The 17,200-nt window shown below is 33.5% G+C and overlaps 2 protein-coding genes across 2 annotated transcripts; both read left to right on the forward strand.

The window, feature by feature from the left end:
• The first annotated feature begins 3,333 nt into the window (after positions 1–3,333).
• LOC129251227 (probable fatty acid-binding protein) lies at positions 3,334–3,965 on the forward strand. Its single transcript, XM_054890581.1, has one exon. The coding sequence runs from the start codon at positions 3,423–3,425 to the stop codon at positions 3,816–3,818; it is 396 nt and encodes a 131-aa protein (XP_054746556.1). The 5' UTR covers positions 3,334–3,422; the 3' UTR covers positions 3,819–3,965.
• Positions 3,966–15,704: 11,739 nt separating this feature from the next.
• LOC129251168 (probable fatty acid-binding protein) lies at positions 15,705–16,181 on the forward strand. Its single transcript, XM_054890530.1, has one exon. It carries the CDS (start codon positions 15,705–15,707, stop codon positions 16,098–16,100), a length of 396 nt encoding a protein of 131 aa, XP_054746505.1. The 3' UTR covers positions 16,101–16,181.
• Positions 16,182–17,200: the final 1,019 nt, after the last annotated feature.

Here is a 17,200-nt window from a genome sequence, read left to right on the forward strand (position 1 = left end):
TAAAGTTATGCAAAAAAAAATATTTGGTTTGTTAAAACATGCCAAAAAAAATGTTAAAATAGAAAGTATTACATTTTGTTACAGTTTTGCTCTTCAGTGTATATATATAACTAACGGGTGATTTTTTAGCTATTACCTTTTTAAAAAGTTGGTTTAAACAGCTGACGCACGTTTCGTGTTTTGTTTCACTGTCAAACATCTTCAGTTTGGTCTATAGTTTAACCATGAATCGTCTTACAAACGAACAACGCTTGCAAATCATTGAATTTCATTATAAAAATGCGTGTTCTGTTAAGAAAGTTTATCGCGCGATTCTTCCATTTTATGGTCAGTTTAATCGACCCACTGAAGCGGCTATTCGAGCTATTGTGACTAAATTTAGAACCAAATTTACATTATTCGACATCAAACCACCAACACGCTTACGTAGAGTGCGAACTGAAGAAAATATCGCAGCTGTATCGGCCACTGTTAATGATGACCATCAATTATCGATTCGCCGCCGTTCGCAGCAATTGGGCCTCTGTTACTCAACAACGTGGAAAATTCTCCGAAAGGATTTAGGTGTGAAGCCTTTCAAAATACAGCTGGTACCGCAACGCAGAATTTTTGGTGAATGGGCTCTTGGAAAGTTGGCCGAAGATCCACTTTTTTATCGAAAAATTGTGTTCAGCGACGAAGCTCATTTTTGGATCAATGGATACGTAAATAAGCAGAATTAGCGATTTTGGAGTGAAGATCAGCCAGAAGAATTGCAAGAGCTACCAATGTATTAAGAAAAGGTCACAGTTTGGTGAGGTTTATGGGCTAGAGGTATCATTGGATCGTACTTCTTCAAAGATTCTGCGAATCGTAACGTAACTGTGAATGGTGAGCGCTACCGTGAAATGATATCCAACTTTTTTTTGCCCAAAATGCAAGAGCTTGACTTGCATGACATGTGGTTTCAGCAAGACGATGCCACATGCCACACAGCACGCGTAACAATGGACTTGTTGAGCGGCGAGTTCGGTGAACATTTTATTTCACGATCGGGATCTGTCAATTGGCCACCCAGATCGTGCGATATACCGCCTTTAGATTATTTTTTGTGGGGCTCTGTTAAAGCTCATGTCTATTCATACAAGCCTGCTTCAATTAACGCATTGGAAGACAACATTAAAGCCTTTATATGTGGACTAAGCGGATGGACCATTTGAAGCGCAGTCGCGGTCAACATTTGCATGAAATAATCTTCAAACATTAAATTAAATGGACTGTACTTTCGATTTAAAAAAAAAGTCATGCATGGCTCAATGGATCAGAGCCAAATAAAAATTATTCAAACATTTTTCCATTTACAGTACCTAATCAACTAATATTTCTGAAAAAATTCATCAATTTTTGTCCATTGCTATGAAATGCTTTTTTTTCAATTATTTTTACAAGCATTTCTGCCAACATATGGTTTGGTTTTTTCTTGCACATTAAGGTGTCCGTCATTTACCAATTTGATTACTTTTCTTGCGACGCTCCCAAAGTCAGTGGCCTTGTATTGATAAAAACAACTATATATCTGTACAAAAAAATAAATTGAAAAAAGTCTTAAAAGAAAAAAAATACCAAAAATAAATTCGAAAATTGATGAATACTTGAATACTACGCTACCTCGTGATGATTATCGAGAATTATTAGAGCTAAGTAAAATATTTTTAGGCACAATGAATGTCAAAGAAATCAAATTTTATAAACCGGGGGCATTCCATCATGTTCGATGGATGTCCAAAGCACTTTATTGCTTAAAAATGTATATTTTTCGAGACAGTTTCAAGTTAAGCGCAGCATATGAACAAAGTTTTCAGGACATAGCAATACCTTGAATTCATCAAATCTGTTTACCAATATAGAACGATCGATAGAAATCTGTCCGATGCAGTTTTCAGAAAATTTCGGAATCATCTATGGCACTTAAGTCCTGAAACAGGGGTTCTAGCATTTTTCGATAAAAGTTTATCTTATAGTTTAAAGCAAAAAATGGTAGAAGCATTAAAATTGAGCGATGACGATCAGTTTGATGCTCCTAAACGCTTCATATTTAATTCCGATGATTTCAAATGGTTCATAAATAAAGACATTGATTACTTTATAAACGAAAATTCTTTGAACTTTTTTGAAAGATTTGATATTAATACCAGCTTTCTTCAATTAGACAGCAGTAAATGGGTAGAAGATCCTGGATATTTGAGAGGTTTAGAAATTGTAAGAAATTGAAAAGTAGTCAATGACAATGCAGAAAGAGCTGTAAAAAGTCGGAAGAATATGTTAACGTTTTAGCAAGAAGTGAAGATGACAAACAATATGTAATCCAGATTGTAAGCGAGTAGAAAAAAAAATTTAACTAAAACATGTTTACTAAAATAAATCGTGCATTCTTAGGTGGTATAAATTTGATTCGACTTATGGATTTTTTCATCTTTCATCTTCATACCATAGAAATTGATCATTTTTTTATATAAACGTCAGAATTTTGCTATAACAGTAATAACTTTGCTGCAAAAGTGAAAAAGTCTGAAATTTACACACAGTTCAACTTTAACTTCGGTTAACTTTTAAAGGAGTCAATTTATCGAAAAATTATATGAGATCTTTTTTGTAGAGAGTTAAAATTGCCTTCAGAATATTGTAGAGTACCTCCACTTCACTTTCAAACTTCTTTCGAATTCTTTAAATATATTTTTAATACTGAAACTCAAATTATGTAAACCACTCCAATCCATCCAACCACTCTACTCCATCCAACCACTCTACTCCATCCAACCACTCTACTCTTCAACTTCAATGACATAATTCTTTTCATTTCAACTTACTCTACTTTAATGACATAATTCTTTTCATTTCAATTTCAATGACAAAAGTTCTTTTCCTTTGTTTTTTGAAACCCGAAACATAAGTAAACACATGGCACACACCAAATACATTTTTTTGTCATATGATACCCCACTCCAAAGCAAAGCCATAGCTCACTGTGAAGTAAGTTAACCTGAACAAAATTTAAGTCAACCTAAGCAGAATTTCATTTGTATAGTATTTTAAGTGTTTACAACTTTGTTATTGATTTTTACTTGTAACAATGTTTGATTGTAATTATGTATATTTTATTGATGACAAGGCAAAAAGAAAGTATAAAAATAAAGCCATTCTATCAGAAAGCAGCTCAGTCTCAACCCGATAGTTGGAAGGCAGTTATTTGCCCTAACTGAAAAAAATCTTTTTTATTTACAAAGGAATCTTTAGTCGGCAGGTTTGCCCTAAAGCTCTTCCAAAAATAATAATAACACTTATACTTTGACGATCCTGCCTTTCACTTTACATGGCGATCCTGCCTGTACTTTTCATGGCGATCTTGCGGACGATCCTAAACGCTAAATAAATTATTAGTAAAAATGGCTGTCTGGAAAGGAAAGAAATACAAATTAGAAAAGAGTGAAAACTTCGACGAATACATGAAGGAATTGGGTATCGGTATGATTCTACGCAAAATGGGTAACAGTATCAGCCCCACCGTTGAACTGAAAAAGGATGGTGATAATTACTCTTTCACCACTACCTCAACCTTCAAGACAACCACGGTCAACTTCAAGCTGGGCGAGGAATTCGATGAAGAGACACTTGATGGTCGCAAAGTAAAGATCGTCTTCACTCTGGATGGCAACAAATTGGTGCAAGAACAGAAGGGTGACAAACCATCGACCATTATTCGTGAATTCACTAACTCCGAGCTAGTGACTACTCTCACTCTCAACGACGTGAAGTCCGTCAGAGTCTACAAGGCTGTATAAATGCGCAGTGCGCTACATGCGAAGTTCAAAACAACAGTAACAAAAAGCTAAAGTAATTTAAAATAAAAAATGCCACTTCTTGCAATAAACTAATGATTGAAAAACTAACTATCATACAGCATACATTGTACTTTATATAACTACATATACATATATGGGGCGTTCCACGTCAACCGGACCAAAGCTCTGTCCAAAATTCTATGGGATGAAAATAATCATATAATATGTCAAAATACTCGTAAACTCATGCCCTTTCAATTGCAAAGTGGCAAATTTGAAAATTCAAAATGGCGTCATTACTGTGTCACCTCAAAGACACTAAATTCCAAAATTTGCAAATATATCGATCAATTACTTTTAAAAATAGATTCAAAAATGATGACTCATGATATATTTGAATGTTTTTGGGGTCGCTGATGACGAATCCGATGTCAGTTTTTCAAAATTCAAAATGGCGGATCCAATATGGCGGACATTTTTCGAAAATTTTTTTTGATTCGCTTGAAACTCATCACTTGGGGGTTTTCGGGGTCGCTGATGACGAATCCGATGTCAGTTTTTCAAAATTCAAAATGGCGGATCCAATATGGCGGATATTTTCGAAATTTTTTTTAATTTGCTTAAAATTTGTTACTCCGCTAAAGTCAATGGAGAAAAACGATTATTACAAAAAAGACTCTTGCTTACCGATATTAAAGTAATGCATGCAGAATTTAAGGAAAAATATCCTGATTTGCCGATTGGCATGTCAAAGTTTGCTGCTTTGAGGCCAAATTGTGTTTGTGCGGGATCGGCTGGCACTCATAGCGTTTGCGTCTGCTTAATTCATCAAAATTTTAAATTAATGATTGATGAGTTGAATTTTGAAAAACTGGCACCTGATTCAGACCTTTTAATTAAAAATTATAAACATTGTTTTAATTTTGTTTTATGTAAAATTCCTCAGCCCTCTTGTTTTCTTTTAGAATGCACCTCATGTCCTGGAATTGAAACCTTTTTAAATAAAGTGTCAACTGCTTTAGAAGCTAATGAAATTAGTGAAATTATTTGTAGATCTTGGCAATCGACTGATAGGTGTACTCTGAAGAAAATGTTCTTTTCCTCAGAAGATTTTATAGGAGAAATGTCCACTCAGTTTAAGAAACTTTTAGCGCATCATTTTATTGCTAAGAGGCAGTCTGAGTACTTTCAGGAAAAAAAATAATCTTCAAGACGGCGAAGTAATATTGCATTGTGATTTTTCTGAAAACTATGCTTATTTCATTATAATAATGATCAATGCACAGTACATCCTGCAGTTTTCTATTACAAGGAAGGGAATGAAATGAAGCACCGCAGTATTGTTTTACTGTCAGACTGTACAACGCATGATACTGCAGCAGTTTACATATTACAGCAGACAGTAATACCGGAAATAAAGAAAGTATGCCCAAATGTTAAAAAAATATACTATTTTACTGACGGGGCTAAACAGCACTACAAAAATCGGTACCAAATAATAAATTTAATAAACCACGAAAAAGATTTTAATGTAAAGGCTGAGTGGCATTTCCATGCAACTGCTCATGGGAAAGGAGCATGCGATGGCGTTGGAGCAGTTTTAAAAAGAGAAGCAACGCGTGCCAGTTTACAACGTAAACCTCAAGACGCCATTTTGAATGCCAAAGCTCTTTTTGATTGGGCAAAAGAGCACATTAAATCGATTCAATTTTTTATTTATTCAAAACAGCAACATGAAAAAATGAAACGTTCGCTAAACAAGAGATTTTCCGCGGCACCTTCTGTAACAAAAATCCAATCAGCACATTGTTTTATAGTTACACCACATAATAAACTCAACGTTTATAGGTACTCGAATGACCATGAACCGCTCGCCATTGTCCAATATTAATCAGCCGTTTTGAAATATAAAACCATTTAAAGAGAGTTACTATCAATCAGCCCTTTTCAGAGCTAATAAATTAATTAAAACACCAAAAAATAAACCTTTAATCAGCCCCTTTCAGGGCTAATAAAGTAGCTAAAACACCAAAAAATAAATCATCAATCAGCCCTTTTTAGGGCTATAAAACAACATTGATTTGACATATTGGATCCGCCATTTTGAATTTGAAAAACTGATATCGGATTCGTCATTAGCGACCTCGAAAACCCCCGAGTAACAAATTTTAAGCAAATTAAAAAAAATTTCGAAAATATCCGCCATATTGGATCCGCCATTTTGAATTTTGAAAAACTGACATCGGATTCGTCATCAGCGACCCCGAAAACCCCCAAGTGATGAGTTTCAAGCGAATCCAAAAAAATATTCGAAAAATGTCCGCCATATTGGATCCGCCATTTTGAATTTTGAAAATCTGACATCGGATTCGTCATCAGCGACCCCGAAAACCCCCAAGTGATGAGTTTCAAGCGAATCAAAAAAAATTTTCGAAAAATGTCCGCCATATTGGATCCGCCATTTTGAATTTTGAAAAACTGACATCGGATTCGTCATCAGCGACCCCAAAAACATTCAAATATATCATGAGTCATCATTTTTGAATCTATTTTTAAAAGTAATTGATAGATATATTTGCAAATTTTGGAATTTAGTGTCTTTGAGGTGACACGGTAATGACGCCATTTTGAATTTTCAAATTTGCCACTTTGCAATTGAAAGGGCATGAGTTTACGAGTATTTTGACATATTATATGATTATTTTCATCCCATAGAATTTTGGACAGAGCTTTGGTCCGGTTGACGTGGAACGCCCCATATATATATTTTGGATTGTGAATATCCCAATTTTGTTTATGACTGATTATTTGCTGATTAATGCATAAAATAATGTAATTAAAAGTATGAAGTTGTTATTAGGTAACAATTAACTATTTTTATGTGATTAGGCGGCTAATTAAAGTGAAATAATTCTCAATATTATTAACGACGCGCACCAAATTGTTCACACATGCTATGATAAATATTGTTGAATAGAGATTTTTCGCTAATGCATTTAAATATATTAACATTTAATTTACAATTTTTATCATTGACAAATATTTAAGCACAAATCCGGCATAAGAACAAATGTGACTTTTTGCATTCAGTTAAATAAACATAAAATTGAATATTCGTGCACCTTAATGAAAATAAAAAAAAGTGTAGATTAGACTTAGATTAGGATTAGACTTGATTTGTCAGACTATGATTTCGAAATAGTCTACAAGCAAGGCAAAATGAACACAAATGCCGATGCATTATCACGAATAAAGATAGACTCAGACATACTAAAAAAAATGATACCAACGAATTGTGATGACAATAATAAAATGTTTGTAATAACAAGGGGAATGTCTGCCAAAAATAACACCAGGGTAGACAAGGAGAACTACAACTCTCATTCGAAGTCAGGCCAACTTCACATTTGGGATTGTACGTCCACAGCCGATATAAGAAATATAAAAAGATTAAAATTCGTATACGAAGAAAAAATGAAAGGATCCAAAATACTGATAAATAAAAAAGGGGATATAATAGTCCGATATAGTGAGGAGCCTCTGAAATACGTTTCAATCATGACGAAACTATCATCAATAGTGACTAAAAGAAATATAGAAAAGCTATTATATCAAATGGTTTCCGATATATTTTAACGGTACAATGCGAACTGACAAAATACGTAATCTTATTCCCAATGAAAACTAAAGAAGCAATTTCTATCGCAAAGACACTAGTAGAACAGGTAATACTAAAATACGGACTTTTTAAAACATTAAAATCTGATCGAGGTACAGAGTTTGCAAATGAATTAATGAAAAATATATGCGAAATACTAAATATAAAGCAGACCTTTTCAGCACCCTATCACCATCAGACAATAACAGTTGAAAGGAGTCACAGAGTCCTAAATGAATTTCTGTTACACTTCGCAGAAAATCACGAATGGGACCAATGGCTACCTTATTTTGCATTTGCTTTTAATACCACACCGAACATAGAGACGGAACTTTCACCGTACGAGTTAATATACGGAAAACTTCCACGCTTACCAACTGACATAATCGAAGACAATCAACCAGTATATAACTTAAACAATTATGCAAATGAGATGAAACTTAGACTAAAAGAGTCACTTCTTAGGGCACAAGAACTGATAAAACTAACAAAACAAAAGAGAAAAGAACTATATGACAAGAACAGTAACACATCAGAATTAAAAGTGGGTGACTGGGTATTTGTAAAACTAGAAACTAGAAGAAAACAGCAAATTCCATATCATGGCCCTTATCTCATAGTGGTGCGTAAAGGAGTCAATTCTGTATTACAAATTAACAATAAGCTTAAGGAATATCATAATAATACCCTTAAGAAATACAAAATCACCTAAAACATTATCATATTAAATAAATTTAAGAAAAATTTACTATAAAACATAGAATTAAAAATAGATTTAGATAAACTAAGAAACTTTTAAAGTCATTTTTATTGAAAACTTCTGAACTTGCAAAATTTAAACAAATTTTTTAGCACAGTACTTTCAAACTTAACCATAGGGGCGTAGAGTACCTCCACTTCACTTTCAAACTTATTTCGAATTCTTTAAATATATTTTTAATACTCAAACTCAAATTATGTAAACCACTCTAATCCACTCTACTCTTCAATTTCAATGACATAATCCTTTTCATTTCAATTTACTCTACTTTAATGACATAATTCAATTTCAATGACAAAAGTTCTTTTCCTTTGTTTTTTGAAACCCGAAACATAAGTAAACACATGGCACACACCAAATACATTTTTTTGACATATGATACCCCCCTCCAAAGCAAAGCCATAGCTCACTGTGAAGTAAGTTAACCTGAACAAAATTTAAGTCAACCTAAGCAGAATTTCATTTTTATAGTATTTTAAGTGTTTACAACTTTGTTATTGATTTTTACTTGTAACAATGTTTGATTGTAATTATGTATACTTTATTGATGACAAGGCAAAAAGAAAGTATAAAAATAAAGCCATTCTATCAGAAAGCAGTTCAGTCTCAACCCGATAGTTGGAAGGCAGTTATTTGCCCTAACTGAAAAAAAAATCTTTTTTATTTACAAAGGAATCTTTAGTCGGCAGGTTTGCCCTAAAGCTCTTCCAAAAATAATAATAACACTTATACTTTAACGATCCTGCCTTTCACTTTACATGGCGATCCTGCCAGTACTTTTCAATATGTATTTTTCATAGCTGTAAATTAGCATACTAGAGGAAAAAAAAGTTTATTCCAAAAAGTAGCAAAATCCCATGTTATATAAATGGGAAATATATCGTGTTTGGGGCAAGGTTTATTCTGAATATTAAGAGCTGATTTTGATCTGATAATTTTTCTTAGACGGAAGACTAAAAGTATAGGGGGCGTCGCAAGAAAAATAATCAAATTGGTAAATAACGGACACCCTAATATACATTCCAATAAAGTTATGCAAAAAAAAATATTTGGTTTGTTAAAACATGCCAAAAAAAATGTTAAAATAGAAAGTATTACATTTTGTTACAGTTTTGCTCTTCAGTGTATATATATAACTAACGGGTGATTTTTTAGCTATTACCTTTTTAAAAAGTTGGTTTAAACAGCTGACGCACGTTTCGTGTTTTGTTTCACTGTCAAACATCTTCAGTTTGGTCTATAGTTTAACCATGAATCGTCTTACAAACGAACAACGCTTGCAAATCATTGAATTTCATTATAAAAATGCGTGTTCTGTTAAGAAAGTTTATCGCGCGATTCTTCCATTTTATGGTCAGTTTAATCGACCCACTGAAGCGGCTATTCGAGCTATTGTGACTAAATTTAGAACCAAATTTACATTATTCGACATCAAACCACCAACACGCTTACGTAGAGTGCGAACTGAAGAAAATATCGCAGCTGTATCGGCCACTGTTAATGATGACCATCAATTATCGATTCGCCGCCGTTCGCAGCAATTGGGCCTCTGTTACTCAACAACGTGGAAAATTCTCCGAAAGGATTTAGGTGTGAAGCCTTTCAAAATACAGCTGGTACAAGAATTGAAGCCGAACAACCTACCGCAACGCAGAATTTTTGGTGAATGGGCTCTTGGAAAGTTGGCCGAAGATCCACTTTTTTATCGAAAAATTGTGTTCAGCGACGAAGCTCATTTTTGGATCAATGGATACGTAAATAAGCAGAATTAGCGATTTTGGAGTGAAGATCAGCCAGAAGAATTGCAAGAGCTACCAATGTATTAAGAAAAGGTCACAGTTTGGTGAGGTTTATGGGCTAGAGGTATCATTGGATCGTACTTCTTCAAAGATTCTGCGAATCGTAACGTAACTGTGAATGGTGAGCGCTACCGTGAAATGATATCCAACTTTTTTTTGCCCAAAATGCAAGAGCTTGACTTGCATGACATGTGGTTTCAGCAAGACGATGCCACATGCCATACAGCACGCGTAACAATGGTCTTGTTGAGCGGCGAGTTCGGTGAACATTTTATTTCACGATCGGGATCTGTCAATTGGCCACCCAGATCGTGCGATATACCGCCTTTAGATTATTTTTTGTGGGGCTCTGTTAAAGCTCATATCTATTCAGACAAGCCTGCTTCAATTAACGCATTGGAAGACAACATTAAAGCTTTTATATGTGGACTAAGCGGATGGACCATTTGAAGCGCAGTCGCGGCCAACATTTGCATGAAATAATCTTCAAACATTAAATTAAATGGACTGTACTTTCGATTTAAAAAAAATGTCATGCATGGCTCAAAGGATCTGAGCCAAATAAAAATTATTCAAACATTTTTCCATTTACAGTATCTAATATTTCTGAAAAAATTCATCAATTTTTGTCCATTGCTATGAAATGTTTTTTTTTCAATTATTTTTACAAGCATTTCTGCCAACATATGGTTTGGTTTTTTCTTGCACATTAAGGTGTCCGTCATTTACCAAATTGATTATTTTTCTTGCCACGCTCCTAAAGTCAGTGGCCTTCTATTGATAAAAACAACTATAAATCTATACAAAAAAATAAATTGAAAAAAGTCTTAAAAGAAAAAAATACCAGAAATAAATTCGAAAATTGATGAATACTTGAATACTACGCTCCCTCGTGATGATTATCGAGAATTATTAGAGCTAAGTAAAATATTTTTAGGCACAATGAATGTCAAAGAAATCAAATTTTATAAACCGGGGGCATTCCATCATGCTCGATGGATGTCCAAAGCACTTTATTGCTTAAAAATGTATATTTTTCGAGACAGTTTCAAGTTAAGCGCAGCATATGAACAAAGTTTTCAGGACATAGCATTGTTCGTCGTGTTTGTGTGTGTTCCATTTTGGTACTCTGCACCGCTAGCTGCAGCTGCACCGAATCAAGACCTTGAATTCATCAAATCTATTTACCAATATAGAACGATCGATAGAAATCTGTCCGATGCAGTTTTCAGAAAATTTCGGAATCATCTATGGTACTTAAGTCCTGAAACAGGGGTTCTAGCATTTTTCGATAAAAGTTTATCTTATAGTTTAAAGCAAAAAATGGTAGAAGCATTAAAATTGAGCGATGACGATCAGTTTGATGCTCCTAAACGCTTCATATTTAATTCCGATGATTTCAAATGGTTCATAAATAAAGACATTGATTACTTTATAAACGAAAATTCTTTAAACTTTTTTGAAAGATTTGATATTAATACCAGCTTTCTTCAATTAGACAGCAGTAAATGGGTAGAAGATCCTGGATATTTGAGAGGTTTAGAAATTGTAAGAAATTTAAAAGTAGTCAATGACAATGCAGAAAGAGCTGTTAAATTGTCGGAAGAATATGTTAACGTTTTAGCAAGAAGTGAAGATGACAAACAATATGTAATCCAGATTGTAAGCGAGTAGAAAAAAAAAATTTAACTTAAACATGTTTACTAAAATAAATCGTGCATTCTTAGGTGGTATAAATTTGATTCGACTTATGGATTTTTTCATCTTTCATCTTCATACCACAGAAATTGATCATTTTTTTATATAATATAAACATCAGAATTTTGCTATAACAGTAATAACTTTGCTGCAAAAGTGAAAAAGTCTGAAATTTACACACAGTTCAACTTTAACTTCGATTATCTTTTAAAGGAGTCAATTTATCGAAAAATTGTTTGAGATCTTTTTTGTAGAGAGTTAAAATTGCCTTCAGAATATGTATTTTTCATAGCTGTAAATTAGCATACTAGAGGAAAAAAAAGTTTATTCCAAAAAGTAGCAAAATCCCATGTTATATAAATGGGAAATATATCGTGTTTGGGGCAAGGTTTATTCTGAATATTAAGAGCTGATTTTGATCTGATAATTTTTCTTAGACGGAAAACTAAAAGTATAGGGGGCGTCGCAAGAAAAGTAATCAAATTGGTAAATAACGGACACCCTAATATACATTCCAATAAAGTTATGCAAAAAAAAATATTTGGTTTGTTAAAACATGCCAAAAAAAGTGTTAAAATAGAAAGTATTACATTTTGTTACAGTTTTGCTCTTCAGTGTATATATATAACTAACGGGTGATTTTTTAGCTATTACCTTTTTAAAAAGTTGGTTTAAACAGCTGACGCACGTTTCGTGTTTTGTTTCACTGTCAAACATCTTCAGTTTGGTCTATAGTTTAACCATGAATCGTCTTACAAACGAACAACGCTTGCAAATCATTGAATTTCATTATAAAAATGCGTGTTCTGTTAAGAAAGTTTATCGCGCGATTCTTCCATTTTATGGTCAGTTTAATCGACCCACTGAAGCGGCTATTCGAGCTATTGTGACTAAATTTAGAACCAAATTTACATTATTCGACATCAAACCACCAACACGCTTACGTAGAGTGCGAACTGAAGAAAATATCGCAGCTGTATCGGCCACTGTTAATGATGACCATCAATTATCGATTCGCCGCCGTTCGCAGCAATTGGGCCTCTGTTACTCAACAACGTGGAAAATTCTCCGAAAGGATTTAGGTGTGAAGCCTTTCAAAATACAGCTGGTACAAGAATTGAAGCCGAACAACCTACCGCAACGCAGAATTTTTGGTGAATGGGCTCTTGGAAAGTTGGCCGAAGATCCACTTTTTTATCGAAAAATTGTGTTCAGCGACGAAGCTCATTTTTGGATCAATGGATACGTAAATAAGCAGAATTAGCGATTTTGGAGTGAAGATCAGCCAGAAGAATTGCAAGAGCTACCAATGTATTAAGAAAAGGTCACAGTTTGGTGAGGTTTATGAGCTAGAGGTATCATTGGATCGTACTTCTTCAAAGATTCTGCGAATCGTAACGTAACTGTGAATGGTGAGCGCTACCGTGAAATGATATCCAACTTTTTTTTGCCCAAAATGCAAGAGCTTGACTTGCATGACATGTGGTTTCAGCAAGACGATGCCACATGCCACACAGCACGCGTAACAATGGACTTGTTGAGCGGCGAGTTCGGTGAACATTTTATTTCACGATCGGGATCTGTCAATTGGCCACCCAGATCGTGCGATATACCGCCTTTAGATTATTTTTTGTGGGGCTCTGTTAAAGCTCATGTCTATTCATACAAGCCTGCTTCAATTAACGCATTGGAAGACAACATTAAAGCCTTTATATGTGGACTAAGCGGATGGACCATTTGAAGCGCAGTCGCGGTCAACATTTGCATGAAATAATCTTCAAACATTAAATTAAATGGACTGTACTTTCGATTTAAAAAAAAAGTCATGCATGGCTCAATGGATCAGAGCCAAATAAAAATTATTCGCACATTTTTCCATTTACAGTATCTAATCAACTAATATTTCTGAAAAAATTCATCAATTTTTGTCCATTGCTATGAAATGCTTTTTTTCAATTATTTTTACAAGCATTTCTGCCAACATATGGTTTGGTTTTTTCTTGCACATTAAGGTGTCCGTCATTTACCAATTTGATTACTTTTCTTGCGACGCTCCCAAAGTCAGTGGCCTTCTATTGATAAAAACAACTATATATCTGTACAAAAAAATAAATTGAAAAAAGTCTTAAAAGAAAAAAAATACCAAAAATAAATTCGAAAATTGATGAATACTTGAATACTACGCTACCTCGTGATGATTATCGAGAATTATTAGAGCTAAGTAAAATATTTTTAGGCACAATGAATGTCAAAGAAATCAAATTTTATAAACCGGGGGCATTCCATCATGCTCGATGGATGTCCAAAGCACTTTATTGCTTAAAAATGTATATTTTTCGAGACAGTTTCAAGTTAAGCGCAGCATATGAACAAAGTTTTCAGGACATAGCAAGACCTTGAATTCATCAAATCTGTTTACCAATATAGAACGATCGATAGAAATCTGTCCGATGCAGTTTTCAGAAAATTTCGGAATCATCTATGGCACTTAAGTCCTGAAACAGGGGTTCTAGCATTTTTCGATAAAAGTTTATCTTATAGTTTAAAGCAAAAAATGGTAGAAGCATTAAAATTGAGCGATTACGATCAGTTTGATGCTCCTAAACGCTTCATATTTAATTCCGATGATTTCAAATGGTTCATAAATAAAGACATTGATTACTTTATAAACGAAAATTCTTTAAACTTTTTTGAAAGATTTGATATTAATACCAGCTTTCTTCAATTAGACAGCAGTAAATGGGTAGAAGATCCTGGATATTTGAGAGGTTTAGAAATTGTAAGAAATTGAAAAGTAGTCAATGACAATGCAGAAAGAGCTGTAAAAAGTCGGAAGAATATGTTAACGTTTTAGCAAGAAGTGAAGATGACAAACAATATGTAATCCAGATTGTAAGCGAGTAGAAAAAAAAATTTAACTAAAACATGTTTACTAAAATAAATCGTGCATTCTTAGGTGGTATAAATTTGATTCGACTTATGGATTTTTTCATCTTTCATCTTCATACCATAGAAATTGATCATTTTTTTATATAAACGTCAGAATTTTGCTATAACAGTAATAACTTTGCTGCAAAAGTGAAAAAGTCTGAAATTTACACACAGTTCAACTTTAACTTCGGTTAACTTTTAAAGGAGTCAATTTATCGAAAAATTATATGAGATCTTTTTTGTAGAGAGTTAAAATTGCCTTCAGAATATTGTAGAGTACCTCCACTTCACTTTCAAACTTCTTTCGAATTCTTTAAATATATTTTTAATACTGAAACTCAAATTATGTAAACCACTCCAATCCATCCAACCACTCTACTCCATCCAACCACTCTACTCTTCAACTTCAATGACATAATTCTTTTCATTTCAATTTACTCTACTTTAATGACATAATTCAATTTCAATGACAAAAGTTCTTTTCCTTTGTTTTTTGAAACCCGAAACATAAGTAAACACATGGCACACACCAAATACATTTTTTTGTCATATGATACCCCACTCCAAAGCAAAGCCATAGCTCACTGTGAAGTAAGTTAACCTGAACAAAATTTAAGTCAACCTAAGCAGAATTTCATTTGTATAGTATTTTAAGTGTTTACAACTTTGTTATTGATTTTTACTTGTAACAATGTTTGATTGTAATTATGTATATTTTATTGATGACAAGGCAAAAAGAAAGTATAAAAATAAAGCCATTCTATCAGAAAGCAGCTCAGTCTCAACCCGATAGTTGGAAGGCAGTTATTTGCCCTAACTGAAAAAAAAATCTTTTTTATTTACAAAGGAATCTTTAGTCGGCAGGTTTGCCCTAAAGCTCTTCCAAAAATAATAATAACACTTATACTTTGACGATCCTGCCTTTCACTTTACATGGCGATCCTGCCTGTACTTTTCATGGCGATCTTGCGGACGATCCTAAACGCTAAATAAATGATTAGTGTGGACGATCCTAAACGCTAAATAAATTATTAGTAAAAATGGCTGTCTGGAAAGGAAAGAAATACAAATTAGAAAAGAGTGAAAACTTCGACGAATACATGAAGGAATTGGGTATCGGTATGATTCTACGCAAAATGGGTAACAGTATCAGCCCCACCGTTGAACTGAAAAAGGATGGTGATAATTACTCTTTCACCACTACCTCAACCTTCAAGACAACCACGGTCAACTTCAAGCTGGGCGAGGAATTCGATGAAGAGACACTTGATGGTCGCAAAGTAAAGATCGTCTTCACTCTGGATGGCAACAAATTGGTGCAAGAACAGAAGGGTGACAAACCATCGACCATTATTCGTGAATTCACTAACTCCGAGCTAGTGACTACTCTCACTCTCAACGACGTGAAGTCCGTCAGAGTCTACAAGGCTGTATAAATGCGCAGTGCGCTACATGCGAAGTTCAAAACAACAGTAACAAAAAGCTAAAGTAATTTAAAATATATTAAAAAATGCCACTTCTTGCAATAAACTAATGATTGAAAAACTAACTATCATACAGCATACATTGTACTTTATATAACTACATATACATATATATATATTTTGGATTGTGAATATCCCAATTTTGTTTATGACTGATTATTTGCTGATTAATGCATAAAATAATGTAATTAAAAGTATGAAGTTGTTATTAGGTAACAATTAACTATTTTTATGTGATTAGGCGGCTAATTAAAGTGAAATAATTCTCAATATTATTAACGACGCGCACCAAATTGTTCACACATGCTATGATAAATATTGTTGAATAGAGATTTTTCGCTAATGCATTTAAATATATTAACATTTAATTTACAATTTTTATCATTGACAAATATTTAAGCACAAAACCGGCATAAGAACAAATGTGACTTTTTGCATTCAGTTAAATAAACATAAAATTGAATATTCGTGCACCTTAATGAAAATAAAAAAAAGTGTAGATTAGACTTAGATTAGGATTAGACTTGATTTGTCAGACTATGATTTCGAAATAGTCTACAAGCAAGGCAAAATGAACACAAATGCCGATGCATTATCACGAATAAAGATAGACTCAGACATACTAAAAAAAATGATACCAACGAATTGTGATGACAATAATAAAATGTTTGTAATAACAAGGGGAATGTCTGCCAAAAATAACACCAGGGTAGACAAGGAGAACTACAACTCTCATTCGAAGTCAGGCCAACTTCACATTTGGGATTGTACGTCCACAGCCGATATAAGAAATATAAAAAGATTAAAATTCGTATACGAAGAAAAAATGAAAGGATCCGAAATACTGATAAATAAAAAAGGGGATATAATAGTCCGATATAGTGAGGAGCCTCTGAAATACGTTTCAATCATGACGAAACTATCATCAATAGTGACTAAAAGAAATATAGAAAAGCTATTATATCAAATGGTTTCCGATATATTTTAACGGTACAATGCGAACTGACAAAATACGTAATCTTATTCCCAATGAAAACTAAAGAAGCAATTTC

The sequence above is a fragment of the Anastrepha obliqua genome, unplaced genomic scaffold, assembly GCF_027943255.1.
Source record: "Anastrepha obliqua isolate idAnaObli1 unplaced genomic scaffold, idAnaObli1_1.0 ptg000009l, whole genome shotgun sequence".
In the NCBI taxonomy this organism is placed as follows: domain Eukaryota; kingdom Metazoa; phylum Arthropoda; class Insecta; order Diptera; family Tephritidae; genus Anastrepha; species Anastrepha obliqua.